We start from the raw sequence: 22,324 nt of genomic DNA on the forward strand, positions 1-22,324 counted from the left end.
GAAACCTGGCTACCGCTGCCTCTTTATATTGCAAGGACCAGAGACATCATGTTTTATGATCTCAATGTCCCATACAGCCCGGATGACCCAGAGGTGCCCCACACCCTGAATTTCCTAGCTGAACGTAAGTCACTCTGCCAGCCCTAATTACCACATGGATACTTCTTGGACCACATGAGATACTGACCTGACTCTCAAGTTGGGTACACTACCGTCGCCTTGTCTCAAACAATCACTGGGAAGCTTCCCCCCAGCCTCACGCCGCCACTTCTTCCTCCGAATCCGCCTAAATCCCTCCAGCTATTGACCCGCCTGAACTTGACCCTCTCAGACCCCGCCCAAAACCAGCGTCTGAGCAATTTGACTCAAATATACGATTTGGTCGCACTTCGACCTACAAACGAAAAGGCTCTCCTCAATGCCTGCACCAACTTGGAATGTGATGTGATCTCACTTGATCTCTCCGTGCGTCTCCCATACCACTTCAAATTTAAGATGCTGTCCGCTGCGGTGTCACGTGGCGTTCGTCTGGAGATCTCCTATGGTCCAGGAGTCACGGGGAGTGGTGTGGATGCTCGCCGAAATCTTATTGGGAATGCCATGGCCTTAATTCGGGCCACACGCGGCCGTGGTATTATCGTGTCAAGTGAGGCTCGGAGGGCTTTGAACCTGCGAGCTCCGTGGGATGTGATTAATTTAACATGCGTGTGGGGTCTGTCACAAGAACGCGGCAAGGAGGCGATCTGCGAAGAGGCGCGGAAGGTCACTGCGCTAGCTAAGCTGAAGCGAAGCAGCTGGCGCGGTATCGTTGACATTGTCCACGGCGGGGAGAAAGCCAATCCAGAGAACACCGCATCAAACCAAAAAAGCACTGAGAAGTCGAATACAACGGCTCAGCAGGATAAATGCGCTGATAATCTGAAGAGAAAGGCATCTATCGGCTCCGAGGCTGTTACCGAAGAAGCTGAGAAGCCCTTATCGAAACGAGAAATGAAACGACGAGCGAAGAAGGTTCGCCTGGAGTCACGAGGACCAGATGCAAGCTGATTTTCTTCACTCCAATTTTCTGTTTATCGAACACAACCCGTGCTGGTGAATGGAAATGCGCATCGGCTACCCCTCCCAAGCAGCGACGGGTCCCCCTCTCTTTGCGGCTACACTACTAGCACACTACCAGCATCACGAAACCATGCTAGTTATCTCAATATGAGTTCATCTATGCAAATTTCTTGACCGACACTAGCCACCGATGCTAGTTTTTTCGGTCGAATTGAGGGGGCTCCATGTCCCAATAACAAGATGTCTTTTCTCTACCATTTGCATGGAAACTGAAGGAGCCCGAAGGGACTTGAGTGGTTACCTTAATCTGGGCATTTGTGGATGCATTTGTGGTTACATTCCACAAATGAGCTTCGTAGCAGGAGCTTTAGAGATCCTTCGAGGAATCTCTTTGCCAGTACTCCTCGACAACAATAATCGACATCATTGCGAAGTTGTACATTATCTATTTGTTCTATATCCATATGCCTTGAGCGAATTACATATCTTTATTTGCTTCTCCATCTTTCTCTAACGTCACACCAAAATTATTTGCAACCCACCTCTCCAAATTCATCGATACCAATTCCACCCTCTTCACTGTTTCGTACACTAGTCCATAAACGAATACTCCTAGTCAAACATTAAGTGTGTTCCCGTGATAGGCACACATCTTTGGTCGAGGCCTGGGTCCTTACCTGCCCAGGAATATAGTACCGTACGTACTTTGAACCAAGTAATTCTGCCAGCCATTCATCTCCCAAGGTCCCGACTTTCTAAGTTACCGTTGGAATTATCATTCTTAATTTTTTGCAGGACAGTATAAGTTTTATCATCTCAGATGTCGTGGAGCTGGATGGAGGCTTGGAAGTACATACAAACGCCCAGGGGTATCGCACAAGCTAATTTACATGACTGAAGCTGTCTTTGAGAACGTGTGTATCAAAGACAAGATGTGAGAGAAAGAAAAAAACAAGCGTTGTCATAATACATCAGAACTTATTGCAACTCCATCTATCTCTGCAAGAGAGATTGATCTCAATTAGGCCGGGATGGATGGATCTCGTTCCTCAATTCCTGGCGCACAATGGTCGCCAACTCAATGGTCTCACGAGGAAGGCCAGCAAGTTGGGCAACTTTTAATGCGTGCGACTCGCGGTTAACACCTTTGCGAAGACGATGAACAAAAGAAAATGAGCCGGATTTAGTCTCTTTGACATCAGTGCAGTACCTCTCCAGGTATTCAAACTTCTGTGTCATGTCCGCCAAGCCGTGAAAGTGGGTAGCGAAGAGCGTACGACACTGATTATGGTAATGCAAATGGTGAAGACAAGCAAAACTGACAGCCGTTCCGTCCTCGGGGGTGGTGCCTCGGCCCACTTCATCCATAATCACAAAGGACCGTGGGGTAGCCTGCTTCAAAATAGTAGCAGTTTCGAGCATTTCTACCATAAATGTCGATTGATCACGGAAGAGATCATCCGCTGCCCCAATGCGACTAAAAATTTGGTCCACGATACCCACTTCGGCGTATGCTGCAGGCACATATGAACCAACCTGTGCGAGGATGGTAATTAAAGCATTCTGGCGCAGAAAGGTACTTTTTCCTGCCATGTTTGGACCAGTTATGAGCCAGATTCGTTCCTGGTCACCAAGGAAGCAGTCATTGCTCACGAAGGTCCTGCCCTTCTCCTCCAAGCCGAGTTTGACTGTCGGATGCCTTCCTCCCACGATCTTGTGAGAGGTCCCTTCGTTGAGAATAGGCCGGACCATTTGCTGTTCCTGAGCAAGCGTGGCAAAGGAACAAGCAACATCCAACTCATCCATGACAGCTGCATTGCGCCGGATTTTAACAAGGTTCAGGATCACTTCACGACGTAGACGCTCAAAGATTGCCTGTTCCTCTTGTCGAATCCGTACTGTGACACGGTCCAATTTGTTTCCTAGTTCTGTCCATGCAGGAAGGTAAAACGACCGGGTAGACTTGGTTGACGAGACATTTCGGGTCACTCCCAACTCTTCAAGAGATGCCTGTGAAATTTTGGCCCCTTTAACGTGGCAGATATGACCTAGACCAGGAGTCCACTTCAAATTCAGGGATGAAGACCCTACATAATCACGAAGTCGCTTGATCAATGCGACTTTATTATCCAACAAACTCTCTAGCTCTGTATGCAGAGCATTCAGTCCCTCACTCGCGTCACGTCTCATGATCCATGTCTCGATCAATCCAGCTTCCGGCTCGACTGCCGCCTTGTCACTTTTTTTGGATTTGACTTTCTTTGGCAATGACTCTAGGTCATCCGACGTGCCTTCATTTATAGTAACCTCCTGTGCCAAGCTGGCTGCTTCGGCGGCGGTGCTGTCCTGAATACGCTGCTGTTGGAGAAGGCCCTCTTCATCGATGGCGGCTAGGATCTTATCGGCAAGAGCAGTAGGTCCCTCAAGATAAAGGCGTGAAATCATTGATGCGAGACTGGTTTTGGCATCCGATGCAGTCCCGGGCGGCAAAAGCCGTTCATAGTCAGAAAGGACTTGTTTCACTCCCTTTGAGGCTTCGATGGCCCGTGAGAGACAGATCAAATCATCCGGGTCTCCCTTGCCCATTGCGAATTTCTGAACTAATCGTTGAGAGTCATAGCTGCGCTTTAGCAATTGAATTACGCTATCACGAAGATCCTCGCTCTCGATAAAAATTGAGACCAGATCAAGTCGCTCATTGATAGCTGTAAGTGATGTGGATGGAGAAGCTTTTTAATAAATGTTAGCAATGGGTAGGTTAGGTAGACCTTCGAAACCTACTGAGTCGATCGCGCAGAAGACGGGCACCACTTTTGGTAGAAGTCCTGCGCACCGCGTGAAGTAAACTTCCCTTCCCAAAACCATCCCGCGCAGTCTCTAGCATTTCAAGTCCTCTCAGGCTATTGCGGTCAATACTCATTGACTCATCCAGATGTCTCCGACGTGGAGGCTGAAGTTTGAGATTCGATCCTTGCAGTTGCACCCGAATGTATTCAAGCAGACTATACCCTGCAGCCACCTCTTCTGGGGTAAATTTTGCATGCGTATCTTCCGGGATCGGAGACTCGAGCATTGTACTCCATTCTGACATTGGCGCAAATGTTTCGGGATATCGAAAAAACGTAACAAGACGATGCTCATGTCCAACGAGCTGCTGCAACTCCTGCCCGATAAGATCTTGGACATTCTGGTCAACTAGGATTTCACGAGCTCCGATCCTGGCTATCGCAGATGGAAGCGTTTGTGCCGTTGTAAGTTGGGTGAAGAAGTCTCCTGTTGAAAGGTCTAACCACGACAACCCTACACGTTGAGGCATGAAAGACAATACATGTTGAGAGGACTCAGGGTCAACATGTTGTTTTGATTGGGCTTCCAAAGGAGGAATATCTAGATATATGGCCAACAGGAAATTGTTTTCGGAAGGATCGATGAACTTTTCATCGATCAAGGTGCCTGGAGTGACGATCCTGGCCACTTTTCGATCAAATAATAAGCCTCCAGATCGAACTTTGTCTTCCGTCTTATGAGCAAACTCCTCGCTGATAGCGACATATTTGTTAAGGTCCTGGACAAGAATTTTGAGAAAACGGTCTAATTGGAAAAAGGGAAATCCAGCCATGGGAACTGGCCCGGCGCTGGTTCTCTTGGACGCGAGCTTCAAACTAAGCAATGGTGCAAACTCTTCGGCTTGTTCAAAATAAAGCTATCCAAGATTGTTAGCGATGTTATTGTTCCTGCATGCCGACTGTATATACCTCGTAGAAGCCCCCGACTCTGGTCAGGATGACACAGTTCTTGAATTTCTGCATATTATTGCGGTGTCCTTGAACCACAGTCGGGTACCGGGGAGCATCATCAACCCCATCATAATACGTGTCCAACTTGATCACGCCCTGCGGGAGGTCTTGCAGCTTGACGGTAGCTTGGGTTTTGGCACCTCTTCGAATTGCTGATTGCGTCGCGCTGATAGATACGCGTGGGTGTAGTACAGCGCGACGCGCATGGTGGCATATTGTTCGACAAATCTGGCATTTGTAGCTTGGCACACGAGGAATGTGTACTGCGCCTACCACTGAGCAAGATGTCGATTGAGTCAACCGGAAGATTGCAGGCCCATTCATGCGCATTGTTACGACGCATGTAGAGAGATCATCATCTGGAGAGCGGCAGAACCAAGAAGCTCCCCTCTCTTCCGCCTTCGCCACCGAAATCTTCCCGAGCTGCCTCTCCTTGGCTTTGAACCTAACACAAAACCTTGGCCTCCATTTCTCCCTCTATTCAAGTCTTCTCACTTGCGGCCGGAGGATGAGCCAGGTTTGTGAGACCGTTTGAATTTTCTCAATTCCTCCTTTTTGACGTGCGGCGTGGACGCCTTTTAGATCGGCGCATTAAAGCCGTTTTAAGTCGCGCGACTTACTCATTTCTCTTTTCTTCCCTAATCTCCTTAACGACACACTTCCTACACCATCAAGATGGCGGACCAAAATATCTCTCAGTATAAGTACTCGGCGATGTCCAACCTGGTTCTCCAGGCGGACCGTCGTTTCATCAGCCGATCCACCGATGAGGCTACCGGAGACCCCGAGTCTCTTGCAGGCCGTATTGGAATCCGAGAGATGGGCTCACGCATAGCACGCGACGATGCGCCAAAGTCGAAAAAGAAGGCCGGTCCGACCGAAATCGAACGTGGTGCGATTCACGAAGGTGAAGACGTGTTGTCCCGGGAGCAGAAAAAGCGCGGACGCGGCCAGCCGGCACAATTACGAGGCCAAGGTATTCTCTCAGCTGCCGATGCTCTCATTGAAGGCTTGAAATACCGCCCTCGGACACCTGCGACTCGAGCAACCTACGACCTTATTCTCACAATTACTGGAAGCCACCTTGGCGACGTGCCCCATGAAGTCGTTCGAAGTGCCGCCGATGCTGTTTTGGAATACCTCAAGGATGAAGATCTGAAGGATTTCGATAAGAAGAAGGAAATTGACGATCTCATGGGTAGTTCCATGAACCCGAAAGAGTTCAACGAGCTTGTGAACCTTGGTAAGAAAATTACAGATTACGAGGCACAAGACGAGGACGAGGATATGGATGGCGGCTTTGACGATGCGGACGCCGAACTCGACGAACGCCAGGGCGTTGCCGTTGTCTTTGACGAAGAAGACGAAGACGAAGATCGCATAGGCACAGTTGACGAAATCCGAGACGAAGACAGCGACGAGGACGAAGCCGACGACCAAGAACAAGCCGACATAGATCAATCAGCTCAAGACCTGGATGACGGCGACGAAATGGTTATTGATGGTGGCCTTGACAGTGATAATAAGGCTGGTGATAAAGCTGGACTGAATGTTTCCGCTCGCGAGATCGACGCCTACTGGCTACAACGACAAATCGGTGCGTTGTATTCAGACGCCCATATTCAACAAGAAAAGACTCAACAAGCGCTGGATTTTCTTGGTGGTCAGGCAGAGGATGGATCTGAACGAGCTCTTCGTGACGTTGAAAACGACTTGATGGAGCTTTTCGACTACGAGCATGCCGAGGTTGTCGCCAAGCTGGTGACAAACCGTGATAAGGTCGTTTGGGCTACTCGTTGGAGACAGGTTGCCGAAGATGCTGATGCCCGCAACCTCGTTGAAAGCCAAATGGTCGAGGCTGGTCACCGTGGTATTCTGGATGAAATTCGCGGAAAGTCTGCACGTGATGATCTCGCTGATCGCCCAGAGAAGAAGATGAAGCTGGATCTGATGGATGTCGACGTTCCCTCAGCGCCGGCAGAAGAGCAGAAGCCAGCAACTGACGGTGGTTTGGTCGGCGGCCTGCAGCCCAAGAAGCTCATCAATCTTGAGAACCTGGTTTTCCACCAGGGCAATCACCTCATGACCAATCCTAATGTTAAACTTCCTCAAGGCTCAACAAAGCGCACCTTCAAGGGCTACGAGGAGATTCATGTTCCGCCGCCCAAAGCCAAGCGGGAAGCTGGGGAGAAGAATATCCCGACCACCGAGTTGCCTGACTGGGCTCGCGTTGGATTTGGAAGCTCCAAGGAGTTGAATCGTGTACAGACCAAGTGTTACCCTTCAGCATTCCACGATGACGGAAACCTTCTCGTCTGTGCCCCCACGGGTTCTGGAAAAACCAACGTTGCTATGCTGACTATCCTGCGGGAAATTGGCAAGCATCGCAATGCGGAAACTGGAGAGATTATGCTGGATGATTTCAAGATCATCTATATCTCCCCCCTCAAAGCTCTGGTTCAAGAGCAGGTTGGAAACCTTGGAAAACGTCTTGAGCCATACGGTATCCGGGTGTCCGAGCTCACTGGTGATCGTCAACTCACCAAGCAGCAAATTGCCGATACTCAGGTAATTGTCACCACTCCCGAAAAGTACGACGTTATCACCAGAAAGGCATCCGAAACTAGCTACACTAATCTGGTCCGTCTTATTGTCATTGACGAGATTCACCTTCTCCACGATGACCGTGGTCCCGTTCTTGAGAGCATTGTCAGTCGCACGATTCGCCGTGTGGAGCAGACTGGTGACCCTGTCCGAATTGTTGGTCTCAGTGCTACCCTTCCCAATTACCGTGATGTCGGGAACTTCCTGCGCGCCGACCCTGAGAAGGGAATCTTCCATTTTGACGGCTCATACCGTCCTTGTCCCCTGAAGCAGGAGTTCATCGGTGTTACGGATAAGAAGGCCATTAAGCAGCTCAAGACGATGAATGACATTTGCTACAACAAGGTTCTGGAGCAAGTTGGTCAAAAGCGAAACCAGATGCTTATCTTCGTTCACTCAAGAAAGGAAACCGCGAAGACAGCCAAGTATATCAGAGACAAGGCCATTGAGATGGAAACAATTGGACAAATCCTTCGCAGTGATGCTGCTAGCCGTGCCATTCTCTCCGAGGAGGCCGAGTCTGTTGATGATGCTTCCCTCAAGGATCTTATGCCTTATGGTCTGGGTATTCACCACGCTGGTCTGAGTCTTGCAGATCGTGATTCTGTCCAGGCACTTTTTGCCGATGGTAGCATTCAGGTTCTTGTGTGTACTGCCACTCTGGCTTGGGGTGTCAACCTTCCTGCGCACACTGTTATTATCAAGGGAACCCAAGTTTACTCTCCTGAGAAGGGTAGCTGGGTCGAGTTGAGTCCACAGGATGTTCTTCAGATGCTCGGACGTGCTGGTAGACCTCAATACGATACGTTTGGAGAGGGTATTATCATCACTTCTCAATCCGAGATCCAATACTACCTTTCTCTCATGAACATGCAATTGCCAATTGAATCTCAACTCATGAGCAAGCTTGCTGACAATCTCAACGCTGAAATCGTCTTGGGTAATGTTCGCACTCGAGATGAAGGTGTGGAATGGTTAGGCTACACCTACCTTTACGTTCGGATGCTTCGTTCACCGGGATTGTACAGCGTGGGTACGGACTACGAGAATGACGATGCTTTGGAACAGAAGCGGGTTGATCTTATTCACTCCGCTGCTGCTGTTCTTGAAAAAGCTGGACTTGTCAAGTATGAGAAGAAGACAGGACGACTCCAGGCAACTGAGCTGGGTCGGATCTCTTCGCACTACTACATTGGCCACAATTCCATGCTCACTTACTCTCAGCATCTTCAGCCATCCATTACTACCATCGAGCTGTTCCGCATTTTTGCCCTAAGTGATGAATTTAAGTACATCCCTGTTCGCCAAGACGAGAAACTGGAGCTGGGCAAGCTTTTGGGCCGAGTACCGGTGCCTGTTAAGGAGACAATTGATGAGCCTCACGCGAAGATCAACGTCCTGCTGCAGGCCTATATCTCTCGGCTGAAGCTGGACGGTCTGGCCCTGATGGCTGACATGGTCTACGTCACACAATCTGCCGGTCGTATCATCCGAGCCATTTTCGAAATCTGCTTGAAAAAGGGATGGACATCTGTCGCAAAGACTGCGCTTGACCTCTGTAAGATGGCTGAGAAGCGAATGTGGCCCACAATGTCCCCTTTGCGCCAATTCCCTTCCTGCCCTAGGGACATTCTGCAGAAAGCCGAGCGGATCGACGTGCCTTGGTCCAGTTATTTTGACTTGGATCCGCCTCGCATGGGTGAGCTTCTTGGTATGCCCAAGGCTGGACGTGTCGTTTGTGATCTTGTCTCCAAGTTCCCGCGACTTGAAGTTCAGGCTCAGGTTCAGCCAATCACCCGTTCTTTACTTCGTGTCGAATTGACCCTCACTCCCAACTTTGTCTGGGATGATGCCATTCATGGCAATGCTCAAGACTTCTGGATCTTGGTGGAGGATTGCGATGGTGAGGAGATCTTGTTCCATGATCGCTTCCTCCTGCGCCGTGAGTTTGCTCAGGCCGAGATGAATGAGCATCTCGTTGAATTTACTGTTCCCATCTCGGAGCCGATGCCCCCCAACTACTTCATCTCGTTGGTCTCCGATCGCTGGATGCACTCTGAGACAAAGATTGCCGTATCTTTCCAAAAGCTAGTCCTTCCGGAACGATTCCCTCCTCACACTGCCTTATTGGATATGCAGCGCGCACCTGTCAAGGCTTTGAAGCGTGAGGAGTACCAGAAGCTCTATCCCAACTGGGAGCACTTCAACAAGATTCAAACCCAGGTCTTCAAATCTGTCTTTGATTCGGATGACAATGTCTTTATTGGTGCACCAACAGGCAGTGGTAAGACGGTCTGTGCCGAGTTGGCTCTCCTTCGCCACTGGTCAACTGAAAACACCGGCCGCGCAGTCTACATTGCTCCCTTCCAAGAGCTTGTCGATTCGCGCCTCGCCGACTGGCAGAAGCGACTCAGCGGCCTTGGAGGCGGTAAAACCCTCGTTAAGCTTACTGGGGAGACCACTGCGGACTTGAAGCTTCTTGAAAGCGCCGACCTTGTTCTCGCCACACCTGTCCAATGGGACGTGCTATCCCGGCAATGGCAGAGACGCAAGAACGTCCAAACGGTACAGTTGTTCATTGCTGATGAGCTTCACATGCTGGGTGGCTACGGTGGCTATGTTTACGAAGTAGTCGTGTCTCGTATGCATTACGTTGCTCTCCAGACCGAGAATGCAATGCGCATTGTCGGATTAAGTGTGCCGCTTGCCAACGCTCGTGACATTGGAGAGTGGATTGGTGCTAATAAGCATACCATCTTCAACTTCAGCCCCAATGCTCGACCAATTCCTCTGGAGCTTCACATCCAATCCTTTACCATTCCTCATTTCCCCTCTCTGATGCTTGCGATGTCCCGACCAGCTTATCAATCTATTTTGCAACTGTCGCCCGACAAGCCCGCTTTGATTTTTGTGCCCAGCCGAAAGCAGACCCGGTCCACAGCCGTGGATCTTTTGGCGGCTTGTGGTATGGATGACAACGAAGACCGGTTCCTGAATGCGGATGTCGAAGAGCTGGCGCCCCTTCTCAGCCGAATCCAAGAGCAGACGCTTGCCGCCTCGCTGTCTCACGGAATCGGATATTACCATGAGGCATTAAGCACCAATGACAAGCGTATTGTCTCGCACCTGTTCAGCATCGGTGCCATCCAGGTGCTCCTCGCTTCTCGCGAATGCTGCTGGGAATTGGAGGTGACTGCTCATCTGGTAATCGTCATGAACACTCAGTTCTTTGATGGCCGCGAACATCGTTACATTGATTACCCCATCAGCGAGATTCTTCAGATGTTTGGCAAGGCTTCCCGGCCGGGTCAAGACAAGATTGGTCGTGGTGTTCTCATGGTGCCTGCTGTTAAGCGTGAGTACTATAAGAAGTTCCTGAGCGAGGCCCTGCCGGTGGAGAGTCACTTGCAAATGTATCTTCACGATGCCTTTGTCACCGAGGCCAGTACCAAAACAATTGCTTCTACTCAGGATGCAGTGGATTGGATGACCTACACATATTTCTACCGTCGCCTGCTGGCCAACCCCAGTTTCTACGGTCTCGGGGATGTGAGTCACGAGGGACTCAGTACGTTCCTGTCTGAGCTTGTTGAGAACACGTTGAAGGAGCTGTCTGAGGCCAAGATCATTGACTTGGACGAGGAAGATGACAGTGTCTCTCCCCTCAACGCCGCCATGATCAGCGCTTACTACAATATTTCCTTCATTACCATGCAAACCTTCTTGTTGTCCCTTTCGGCTCGCACAAAGCTTAAGGGTATTCTGGAGATTGTTACTTCCGCCACCGAATTCGAGTCCATCCAGATGCGTCGTCATGAGGAGCATATCCTCCGCCGAGTCTACGACCGTTGCCCGGTCAAGATGTCTGAGGCTGCGTTCGACTCGCCCCACTTCAAGGCATTTGTTCTGCTTCAGGCTCACTTCTCCCGCATGCAACTGCCAATTGATCTCGCCAAGGATCAGGAGGATATCATCCGCAAGGTCCTCAACTTGCTCAGTGCCTGTGTGGATGTGCTTTCTTCCGAGGGCCACCTTAACGCCATGAACGCTATGGAGTTGTCGCAGATGCTAGTCCAGGCTATGTGGGACCGTGATAGTCCCCTTAAGCAGATTCCCCACTTCTCGCCCGAAGTTATTGATGCTGCCAAGGAATTCAAGTATGTCCATGTCTCCCCTATGTTTGACTACCGAACAGCTACTAATATAGATTTTCTACACAGTATCAATGATATCTTTGAGTTTATGGATGCCATGGACCCCTCGGAGAACAAGGACTATACAGCTCTTGTTAAGCGCCTGGGTTTGACCAACAAGCAATTGGCGCAAGCGGCAGCTTTCACCAACGACAAGTACCCCAATATCGAGCTGGACTTTGAGGTTGAAGATCCCGAGAACATCACATCCGGCGACCCCGCCTACCTCAAGGTCAAGATTGAACGGGAGGTGGATGAGGATGATGAAGTTGATACCGTCGTTCACGCCCCCTTCTATCCCAGTCAGAAGATGGAGAACTGGTGGCTTGTGGTCGGTGATGAGAAAACAAAGAACTTGCTGGCCATCAAGCGAGTCACTATTGGTCGCAAATTGGAGTTGCGCCTAGAATATGTTGTGCCCACGCCTGGTGAGCATGAGCTCACTCTCTACCTAATGAGCGACAGTTACGTTGGTGTGGATCAGGCCCCCACATTCACCGTCACTGCAGCTGAAGGAATGGACGAGGATGAGAGCGAAGAGGAAGACGAGTAAATGGACAATCTGTGTTATTGGGATTTGTATTAATAGTTGCTCACAATGTGTTCTTGGGAGCTTTATCGGAAATAAAAGGTGTTATTTTATTCAGTCAATAGTCCACTAGAGCAGAGTACTAGTAGATCGATCATCGATCAACGGATGAAGTGCGCCAATCCCGTAGATCAGTGGCGTGACCCCGCAAATAGTCACGTTGCAACCCCAACCCCTTGTCTAAGGAGTACACCTTCCCTTTTATCTCACCGTAACACAATCTCTTTCCATAATATACTTACTTTCCTGCACTTTCCTGCACTTTCACATAGTATCCTTGAAATCTAAGCACTCTTCCTTATTACCATTCTAAGTTAGCTTTGGGAGCTCCAGTCCATTGGAAAGCTGTCTTGATAGCTACGATCTACCTATCTTATCGCAGCTCCTCACCATACCACCAAGGTGATGGCCATCCGCTCCATGAAGTTTACACCCGAGTGAGTTATTCTTGAGTCTCAAACAATCTCAATTTTCAAAATATCGCACGCGAAACATCTTTTATTTCATGTCACAAATGAATTGACCACCCTCAGGGTCCTCCTTGGCGCGCCGAGGCGATCCTCGGCTGTTCCCAACGCAGCCGGCACTCTCGCGGTCTACACCCAGACCTCTTATTCCTTCGAGTCACATTCCAAGACCAACGAGATACGAGTCATTGAAATTCAAAGTGGTCGATCTGCCCTTATCACCAACGACCCCGGTGCCAGCAATCCCCAGTGGCTGGGTGCTGATGATCAGCTGGTTTGGCTGAAGACTAAGACCAATGGGAACACCAGCTTCATCGTCGGCGATGCTCGCCAGGTTGATAACACATACACTGCGGGCACTGTTCCGGGTCCAGTCTCGGATCTGAAGGTCACCGTCATCGAGCCCGGCAAGATCGGCTTCGCTGTCAGCGGCAAGGCCAACCAGGACGGTTCCCTGTATAACCCCCAGGATGCGAAAAAGTCCCACACAACGGGTCGCCTGTATACTTCTCTTTTCGTCCGACACTGGGACTCCTATGTTGAACCCCAGAAGAACTCGATCTTTTATGGAATCCTGGAGCAAACTCCCTTATCGCCCGCCCGCAGGCTGGCTGGGAAGTACTCGGTGTCCGGCCTCACGAACCTGATTTCGGTGTCTGGACTGACAGGCGTTGAGTCTCCAATTCCACCGTTTGGGGGAACCAGCGACTTTGACATTAGCCCATCTGCCATTGTCTTCATTGGCAAGGATCCTGGCCTGAACCCTGCAACACATACCGCCTGCTCTTGTTACTATGCGCCAATGTTTTCCTGGACTAGCATGAGCGTTTCTGATATCAAGACTTGCAAAGTTACTGGTTTGCAGGGAGCAATGTCCTCGCCCGTTTTGTCTTCGGACGGTAGTTCCATTGCTTTGCTGGCTATGCAGAAGGATGGGTACGAATCTGACAAGAATCGCATTTTGTATGTTCCGAACCCATGGAATGGAGACATGATCGAAGTGTTCGAGTCAAATGATGGCAAGGGGCTTTGGGACCTGAGTCCTTCTGCTATCTCGTTTGCCCATGATGACAAATCGCTACTCGTTCAGACTGAGGAAATTGGACGTGGAGTCCTCTATCAGCTTCCTTTGCAGGATATCCGAAAGGCCAAGCCTGATGCGTTGAAGAGACTCACCCGGTCGGGATACGTGAATGATGTTTTTCCTGCGGCTGCAGGCTCTTCCAGCCTACTTATATCTAGCAGCAGTCTGGTTGATAACAGCGTATGGTCCATAATCGACCCGGCAAGCCCTGAAGCAATCCAAGTTGTGTCGTCAAGCGGCCGTGGAGGGTCGTCATTTGGCCTTTCGCCAACCCAGGTGGATGAGATTTGGTTCCATGGAGCAGAGAATCACCCAGTACATGCTTGGGTCGTGAAGCCTTCCGACTTCAAGCCGGGCGAGAAGTACCCTCTGGCCTATCTGATCCACGGTGGTCCCCAGGGAGCATGGAATGACCAATGGAGTACTCGCTGGAATCCTGCCGTCTTCGCAGAGCAAGGGTATGTTGTGATTACACCTAATCCAACAGGTAGCACTGGGTATGGCCAGCCTTTTACGGATGGAATTACTGGCCAATGGGGAGGCCGGCCCTATGAAGATCTAGTAAAGGGCTTTGAATACATTGAGCAGAACCTCGCATATGTTGACACCACACGGGCTGTCGCCCTGGGTGCCTCATACGGTGGATACATGATGAACTGGATCCAAGGCCATCCTCTGGGTCGTAAGTTCAAAGCACTGGTTACTCATGATGGTGTTTTTAGCATGACATCGCAGCTGGCTAGCGAAGAACAATATTTCCCCCTTCATGACCTTCAAGGCCCGATCTGGAAAAAGCCGGAGAATTGGGCCAAGTGGGATCCATCGCGCTTCACTGCGAACTGGCAGACGCCACACCTTATTATCCACAACGAGCTGGATTATCGGCTGACGATCGCCGAAGGCCTGGCCGCGTTTAATGTGTTGCAGATGCGCGGTATCGACAGTGCCTTCTTGACGTTCCCTGATGAAAATCACTGGGTCCTGAATCCCGAGAATTCTCTCATGTGGCACAAGACTGTGTTGAACTGGATCAACAAGTACACTGGTCTGCCTGCAGTTTCGGACGAACCAGACCTGTCAGCCATGAACACTCTGGCCCTCTAATCGCTTAGCGTACTGGCTACGCACCTATTAATGTGCATGAAACACTCTGACGTTGATCTGTGATAATTCTGTGGCACTGGCTCCCTCTTTCAGGTTTCTTCAGATCTAGAACAAAGACACGAGATCAGTTTCTTTGAGGAATTATGTCGAGTGGCCACAAAGGGCGTGCTTCGCTTTGTGATGGTTTGAGGCTACAAAGCGCTATTCCGGGGCGTTTCATCTCATTGTCTACATAATGGCCATTATCAAGATCAACGAATGCCGCAACTACTTAAGTGCGCTTCGATTGACTTGAATGCTCGGGGTGTTTTCTTGATTAGCACTGCTTCGGTTATCTAGCGAATTTACTCTACTCGATTCACTTTATTCTGTTCACTCCACTCTATTCACTTCTGTCTATCCACTTCACTCTACACCATTTATATAATTATACTGGCTCATTATCTTTCCCTTGAAGCTATTCACGGTTTATGCTCATCATGCCTGCGACTCCGATCTCACCATCTCGACAAAACAGCTGGCCTGTCCCTGGCTCCAAGCTTACAGAAGAAACACATATTCATGCTCCTCGGTCTTTATATCATCCAGACTTTCTTGCTGTCCTCCAGTACCTCGGGCAGAATTTGCATCCTCTTGTCAGCTGCAAAACTGCCCAAATACCTCCAGATTTTCCTCAGACTATGCTTTCATACCACCTACTCACAAACTGTCAACTCGATAAACTTGCACAAGACTTTCATCAAATCTCTCCTCCCGTACCAGAAACATTCATGTACCCAGCTCCAATCCAACAGCCATGGGTCGGTACCGAGGCTGAGGATGTTGATCTTGAGACCAAGCGCCGCCGTTTTGGACGCTTTATCGGGCTGCGCGGCTGTGATTCTCCACCGCCATTCGTGGAGCCATTCCAGATTGATTTTGGGACAACAGCACCGATCACATCTGATGAGTCTGTAACAGATACTATTACCCAAGGTATGGAAGACGAGAGTGTATGGGAGATGATGTTACTTATGGAAAGAGAGTGGCAGGCGGCTCTGGCACAAGCGCAAGCTGAGCAGTACCACTCCTTTGGGTGGAAGTGAGTTTAGTTGGCATCAGGCAGCTTTGGTTTTTTTGCTTAGATTTGTACTCTGTAGACTGGGGGTGGTGTCTTAGCGACTATCTTTGTCTTGATAATGAAACATTGCCGGCGCTTGTTTTCAGGGTAAAATACTTCAAATAGTATCACTCGACATTTACCCTTTATCCTTTATCCCTAATTATTCACTCATTAATACTAATGGAAGTTCTCTTCTGTTCCATGGATTTCAATCTCCTAAAATTGCCAAACGGAACTTTCCCCGCGATTGTTTAGCCGCGACGGTTAAAAGCAATAGAAATGTGGCTATATAACCACTCAAGCCTCACTCAATTCTAGATCCAGACAAAGCTCCTCTCTATACCTAACGTTGGGAGTACCTACCTAATCAGGTACTTACACATATCCAGAATGTCTCCTAAACCCCTCATCACACACCTCTACACCGCAGACCCATCCGCCCACGTCTTCGACAACAAACTCTACATCTATCCCTCCCACGACCGGGAAACAGATATCCAATTCAACGACAATGGTGACCAGTACGATATGAATGACTACCACGTCTTCTCCATGGACTCACCAACAGGCCCGGTAACAGACCATGGTATCGTGCTCTCGGCCAATGATGTCAAATGGGTATCGAAGCAGATGTGGGCACCAGATGCCGCAACAAAAAATGGGAAATTTTACTTGTATTTCCCTGCCCGTGACAAGGAGGGGATCTTTCGGATTGGTGTGGCTGTTTCGGCTCAGCCTGAAGGTCCCTTTGTGCCGGAGGATAATTTCATTGCGGGCAGCTATAGCATTGATCCTGCTTCTTTCGTTGATGAGGACGGGGAGGGATATTTGTATTTTGGTGGTTTGTGGGGTGGTCAGTTGCAATGCTGGAGCAAGAATGACGCTGGTGGTGGTGATGATGCTATGAACGGATTGGTCTTCGACGCTTCGAAATCCGGCCCTCAGGAGCCTTCTGGTGAAGGTGTTGTGGCTCTTGGTCCGCGTGTAGCGCAGCTATCAGATGATATGCTATCGTTCATTGCACCACCACGCGAACTGCAGATTTTGGCTCCGGAAACTGGGGAGTTGATTCAGGCAGATGATCATGATCGACGGTTCTTTGAGGCTGCGTGGATGCATAAGTATAACGGGACTTACTATTTCTCCTATTCAACTGGAGATTCACATTACCTGGTGTATGCAACAGGGTCTTCGCCTTTCGGACCTTTTACTTATCAGGGACGGATTTTGGAACCGGTGCTTGGGTGGACGACACATCATTCTATTGTTGAGTTTCAAGGGAAGTGGTATTTGTTTTATCACGATTGTGAGTTGTCGAACGGGGTGGATCATTTGAGATCTGTTAAGATGAGGGAGATTGTTTATGATGATGAGGGGAGAATTCAACTGGCTGAAGTTGTATAGATCATTATGCTATATAGTGCCCGAAAGATGCCCGAAGGACTTTGATAAATGGTAATATCAAGTGGATGTCCTCAGTGTCCCATTCCCTTGTCGAAGTTTTCCTGTACAATCTTCCAGTATCGCTCGCGGCTGCGGATCCGGAAATTCTTTCCATACTTGATCATTACCAGGAATACAGCTGCGCATGCCATGCCTACAAAGGCAGCGGACACAAAGCAGTTCTGGTACCCGAGGTCATCAATCCAGGGTGTGATACTATGAAACGTTAGTTACTGCCTTCACTAGAATTGCCAGACCTTGACTTACCCGTAACCGATGGCAAAGGACATGGTGTTTCGCACTAAAATGATAGTAGCCATCGCCACTCCACTCAACTCGCGATAGCTGTCAACCATGTAGTTTACACTGAGAGTGATACCACAGGTGTTGGTAAATGCAAGCAGGCACATGGCCACGATAAGACCGAACCAGTGTACGTCGTGAGCGGCACCAACTCCCCAGAGCAGAAGAGATCCTGGCACAAGGAGTAGACACGCAATAAAGGGCCATAGGCGGTGTTCTGCTTCCATGACTCCGTTGTTGCGACGGGCAAGTTTGATGGTCAGCCAATCGCTGAACCGTCCAGTGAAGATCGATCTAAACGATGTCAATGAGATGGTCCTTATTATGATTTGATATGGGACTCACCCGATTGCTACGCCAAGACAGCACGCCAAGTAGCTAAGACCGACCATAGAGGATCTGACACTTGTTAGCTAGCTTTCGTAAGATATTCAAAACGGACCTACCCAAAATTGTAAGGAGCTCCACCCAAGATTATAGATGCCGTGTCATTAAGAATATTAAACAATACCAGGTATGATCCATAGGAAAATCTAGTTCAGCATTAGCATCACATCTTCCGCGGGTCCACAGGTACCAACATACCCAGCATAGAAAATAACCGGCCATGACAAGAAGTACAAACTCTGCCAAAGTCGTCGGAACATAGTATTATGCTTCTGTTTGGGACCCAAAAGAGACAACTGTTGCCAGTAAGTCTTCTTGGAATAGACTGCACCATTTTCCGTCTCTGTAGCCGGGACAGATTGATCAACGGGGGCCTTTTCGGGATCCGAGCTGTGGGAGCTGTGGGAAGAGCCCACCCGCACATTGGCGACGGTGGCATCTTGAAGGCTATCTTCGCGAACATAGTTCGTCTCCTCCATGAAGAAAAACAGGAAAATCATGGCGCATCCACAAAAGATGCTAGGCCAGTAGAAGACCCATTGCCATCCCTGGTACTGGGCAATGAAACCGCAGATGACGGGGGCGAAGTAATTACTGCCAGCCAAGAAGAAGGCATATAAACCCATGTATGTTCCTCGCTCGTGTGTAAAATACTATCGTTGATCAATGACGGTTGATTTCAGATTCTTAGTTAACTTACCACATCGGTGACTGTGATTTCTGGAAGAGCTTCAATGGGAGCAGTGAAAAAGCCTTGAAGAACGCAGCGAGCGATCCACTGGCCATAGGTTTTGGCGTAGGGTCTAGATTAGATGAGTCAATATACCATCTCAAGTACGGAGTATTTAGTGTGGAGATATCCTACCCCCACATGGTTGTACCCTGCAGCTTATCAGTACATCATCTTTGGTATCCACCCGATGCGACTTACCAAAATCCCCGCCAATGACAGTATATATGTCAATCGCTTTCCATATTGCATTGCAAAGGGCTGCCAGAATAGCAAGCCCCATCCTGCTAACAAGAACAAATATCCGGTTCCTTCATTCAGGGTATCGACTGATAGGCCGGTCTCTTCGGACAGTTGCGTGAGGACTGAATAAACTACCGAGCAAGCGATACCGGCGAATAATGTGTAGCTGAACAGAGAACTGGTCAGCTAAGTGTCGGGTCCATTGTTTCCTCTTCGACTTACACGCTAACGGAGACTGTCGACATCAACTTCCTCCGTGGGCTCCAGTTCAGTGGGTCATCTGGATGAGCAGAGGGGGTGGGGATCAGCACAATGTCCCTGTCTCCACTCTCTAGATGCTGGGTGTGTAGCACATGCTGCACATCGACTAACGTCACTGTGCCTGGGATGGCCGAGTTGTCTATTACCGGTGCCATGGTGTATATGTTCTAGCAAGGGATGCAAGACCGAAAGGATGGGCGATCAAAGCACTATTTGAGAGCCGATCACAGCATGATAAGACGTCGGCGGGGTTGCCGATGCGAGGGGAATCGGCAAGTCAGATAAAGTGTAGTTTGACAAGGCAAATGCAGGTCGGAAGAGTTCCGCTGGAGATATGACTCTTTTGTGGCGATAAGCTGCGGCGTCAGAATTGGAGCCGATTGAACCTTCCCCGCACTTTGGGTGTTATTCAGCGGATCTTTGCCGTTTTGGCGGAATATAAACAAAGACAATCTTGGCAGGAAGTAGGTTACTTGCTCTAAAAGGAAACCTATCTTTGGAGTAAGTGGATTTCTAGGATAGTAAAGAAGTATGAATGAATGGACCTCGATGTATGCTTATGATGCTTATCTTTAAGATAAGATAACGTCTTGGCCAATTAGGCTTATTTCCAACTATAGCTGCCATTTATATGGACCAAGTATTAAAAAGTTATGGTAATAGGTATGTGACATGTACCCCCGAGCAATTGAGTTTGGGGTCAAGTTGCTTAATACTATCGATCCATAAATAATCTACAGAATGCCATCAATATAAATAGTGCCACTGCTACTCTTTGATGATCATCGAAGTTCTCCAATTCCTGGGATTCATAGTTCCAGACTATAGCCATATCCCCGCTTAGCGGGAAATAGTCCGCCAGTAGCTCGTATCTGGATCAACCTATAAGCATTGAAAGGAAGAAACGCCATAGTTCAGCCACCATTTGTCATATTCCGGTTATTCAGGGGGACTTCCGAGATCACCCATGTCTACAGATTAGGCTATAGAATCTCTATGGAGCATTGATATGGAATGCATATTTCACACTTATGGAATATACAGATCTAAACACATGTTTCACCAAATTAATTCTGCCAGAGATATACCCAAATCTCAGCTATACTGTACAAATCGCCAAGGGAAATTCAGATCGTGCACAAGATGTCCAGCGGAGCCTGCCGAGTACTGAGAATGGGGGAATTGAACGGGAAAAGACGGAAATTCAAGCATCCGGTTCAATGAGATGCACCAGCACCGTCATCATCCGGCAACTCATTGATGACGTTCTTGATGAGTTCAATCAACTCGTCAATGTCGGGACGTTCCGAGGCTTCCACTTCCAGACACTTGCGAACAATGTCCTTAACAGGAGCGCTAATCGTGCTGCTTCCGCTGCTCTTGGATGAGTTGTCACCGTCGACCCCAGCCTTTCCTTTGCCCTTGGTGGCATTGGACTTTTCGTCGGGGAAGCGCCAGTCACCACCGAGGACACACATACTCAGACTGCCACCGGTTTCCTCGCTGCGAGCCTCGAATGGGCTCTTGCCGACAAGGCATGCATACAGAGTGCAGCCAAGAGACCAGATGTCGACCTTTGTGTCGATGATCGATCCGGTCTTGACGTCAAATAGCTCGGGGGCACGGTATGGCATGGTGCTATGTTCGGCAGCCGTATCTTGCACCGCCAAGGCCAGAGATCGGGATGTGATAGCAATCGGGCTGGGTGCCAAAGAACCAAGATCCATCAGGATGGGTGACTGACCATCGTCATCGATCATGATGTTACCTATGGAAACATTAGCAGGGGAGAAATGACCGGAAATCGGTTAAAATGAGACCCACCGGGCTTAATGTCGCGATGCGCATACGGACGTAGAGCGCCATCCTGGACACCTTCCTGACTGCGCGTCACCTCATCATCCATCAACGGTTCGTTCTCCTCGTCTTCCTGGTCTTGTTGTACACGGTGGCTCGCTCGCCGTTGTGGCTTCATCTTCATGGTTCTGTCTGCATCCGCCTCCTCGCCTTCGCTTCGAACAGCCTTCGCCTTGCGCGTAGATGTCGCACCACTCTGAACACGGTACTGGTGCATCGATCGCATCGCATTGGCAACTCCGAGCATCAAAACCATCAATCGCTTCTCCGGGAAGCGGGTGTGGTTGACCAGATTAGCGTTGATGGCATCCTGGAGGTTACCACGTTGGTAGTATGGGAGTAGAATGTAGACAGTTTTGGAGCCCGCATCACCACCATCCGATCGGAATTTGGAGCCAGATTCCGTAGAAACGGAGTGATCGATGGCGTGGATGATGTTGGTGTCCGAGGTGAACAGATTGTATGCTTCGACTTCCTTCAGGGCTTGCGACACGGATTCTTGACCAAAAGGACAGCGGATTTTCTTGAGGGCGAACAATTCGGAGGTAGCTTTATCTTGGACGAGATATACGTAGGAGAAACCGCCCTGTTTAATTGAAGGTGGATCAGTTAGCTTTCGGGCCACGTTCACTTCTTCGCGTCACCTTTGAGCTTCGCGGAGGTGCTTTTAGCTGCTTAACATACCTCACCCAAGAGTCGCAGGAGCTTGAAGCTCCGGTTGTTGATCTTCAGTTGCGGTGAGCTGGGGAAACAGCACATGCAATCTGTGAAGTTGTAGAGGAGATCGAAGAAGTACTGCGCCATGATTGCTAGTACCTCCGCTTTGGGAGATCGGGATCGTGGCGCGTGGGGATTGCAGGAAAACTGAAGATAGAGATGATCACGAGTATGTTTCCGTAATCTACCGAAAGTTGAGAAATACAAATCAAGGCAACCGAAAAGGAGAGGATGCAGCTTGAGGAGGTAAGGGAGTGTTAGAAGGAAGAGGTTGAGAGATCGGGGAATGGATTGGATTACGCCGAGTGGAGCACATGCGCATCCATGGTTTTATTTGTTGACTCTCCCTCCCCCTTTCTTACAACTCTATGTATATGATTCGGC

General features: G+C 49.3%; 8 protein-coding genes across 8 annotated transcripts; 5 read left to right on the plus strand and 3 right to left on the minus strand.

Moving 5' to 3' along the window:
* Positions 1-48: 48 nt before the first annotated feature.
* Positions 49-1,047, plus strand: N7503_004648 (ribonuclease P subunit p30 family protein; the record flags this gene model as incomplete). The annotated part of the gene is made up of 2 exons (XM_057064195.1): positions 49-124; positions 200-1,047. 2 exons carry the CDS (start codon positions 49-51, stop codon positions 1,045-1,047), a joined length of 924 nt encoding a protein of 307 aa, XP_056921938.1.
* A 1,029-nt stretch (positions 1,048-2,076) lies between these two features.
* N7503_004649 (mismatch repair ATPase MSH1) lies at positions 2,077-5,186 on the minus strand (the record flags this gene model as incomplete). Its single annotated transcript, XM_057064196.1, has 3 exons — positions 2,077-3,788; positions 3,841-4,762; positions 4,815-5,186. 3 exons carry the CDS (start codon positions 5,184-5,186, stop codon positions 2,077-2,079), a joined length of 3,006 nt encoding a protein of 1,001 aa, XP_056921939.1.
* Positions 5,187-5,531: 345 nt separating this feature from the next.
* On the plus strand, positions 5,532-12,206 carry N7503_004650 (ATP-dependent RNA helicase BRR2; the record flags this gene model as incomplete). Its single annotated transcript, XM_057064197.1, has 2 exons — positions 5,532-11,617; positions 11,681-12,206. The coding sequence occupies 2 exons, from the start codon at positions 5,532-5,534 to the stop codon at positions 12,204-12,206; spliced, it is 6,612 nt and encodes a 2,203-aa protein (XP_056921940.1).
* Positions 12,207-12,549: 343 nt separating this feature from the next.
* Positions 12,550-14,897, plus strand: N7503_004651 (oligopeptidase family protein; the record flags this gene model as incomplete). The annotated part of the gene is made up of 2 exons (XM_057064198.1): positions 12,550-12,679; positions 12,776-14,897. The coding sequence occupies exons 1-2, from the start codon at positions 12,648-12,650 to the stop codon at positions 14,895-14,897; spliced, it is 2,154 nt and encodes a 717-aa protein (XP_056921941.1). The 5' UTR covers positions 12,550-12,647.
* A 479-nt stretch (positions 14,898-15,376) lies between these two features.
* Positions 15,377-15,982, plus strand: N7503_004652 (uncharacterized protein; the record flags this gene model as incomplete). The annotated part of the gene is made up of 1 exon (XM_057064199.1): positions 15,377-15,982. One exon carries the CDS (start codon positions 15,377-15,379, stop codon positions 15,980-15,982), a length of 606 nt encoding a protein of 201 aa, XP_056921942.1.
* Positions 15,983-16,389: 407 nt separating this feature from the next.
* N7503_004653 (glycoside hydrolase family 43 protein) lies at positions 16,390-17,403 on the plus strand (the record flags this gene model as incomplete). Its single annotated transcript, XM_057064200.1, has 1 exon — positions 16,390-17,403. One exon carries the CDS (start codon positions 16,390-16,392, stop codon positions 17,401-17,403), a length of 1,014 nt encoding a protein of 337 aa, XP_056921943.1.
* Positions 17,404-17,474: 71 nt separating this feature from the next.
* Positions 17,475-19,521, minus strand: N7503_004654 (putative MFS transporter; the record flags this gene model as incomplete). Its single annotated transcript, XM_057064201.1, has 9 exons — positions 17,475-17,658; positions 17,710-18,039; positions 18,091-18,144; positions 18,192-18,278; positions 18,331-18,785; positions 18,833-18,935; positions 18,998-19,014; positions 19,064-19,271; positions 19,328-19,521. 9 exons carry the CDS (start codon positions 19,519-19,521, stop codon positions 17,475-17,477), a joined length of 1,632 nt encoding a protein of 543 aa, XP_056921944.1.
* Positions 19,522-20,583: 1,062 nt separating this feature from the next.
* Positions 20,584-22,027, minus strand: N7503_004655 (putative serine/threonine protein kinase ENV7; the record flags this gene model as incomplete). The annotated part of the gene is made up of 3 exons (XM_057064202.1): positions 20,584-21,134; positions 21,191-21,809; positions 21,908-22,027. The coding sequence occupies 3 exons, from the start codon at positions 22,025-22,027 to the stop codon at positions 20,584-20,586; spliced, it is 1,290 nt and encodes a 429-aa protein (XP_056921945.1).
* Positions 22,028-22,324: the final 297 nt, after the last annotated feature.

Source organism: Penicillium pulvis (genome assembly GCF_028828015.1).
Source record: "Penicillium pulvis strain IBT 33274 chromosome Unknown contig_23_segment0_segment0, whole genome shotgun sequence".
NCBI classification, from domain to species: domain Eukaryota; kingdom Fungi; phylum Ascomycota; class Eurotiomycetes; order Eurotiales; family Aspergillaceae; genus Penicillium; species Penicillium pulvis.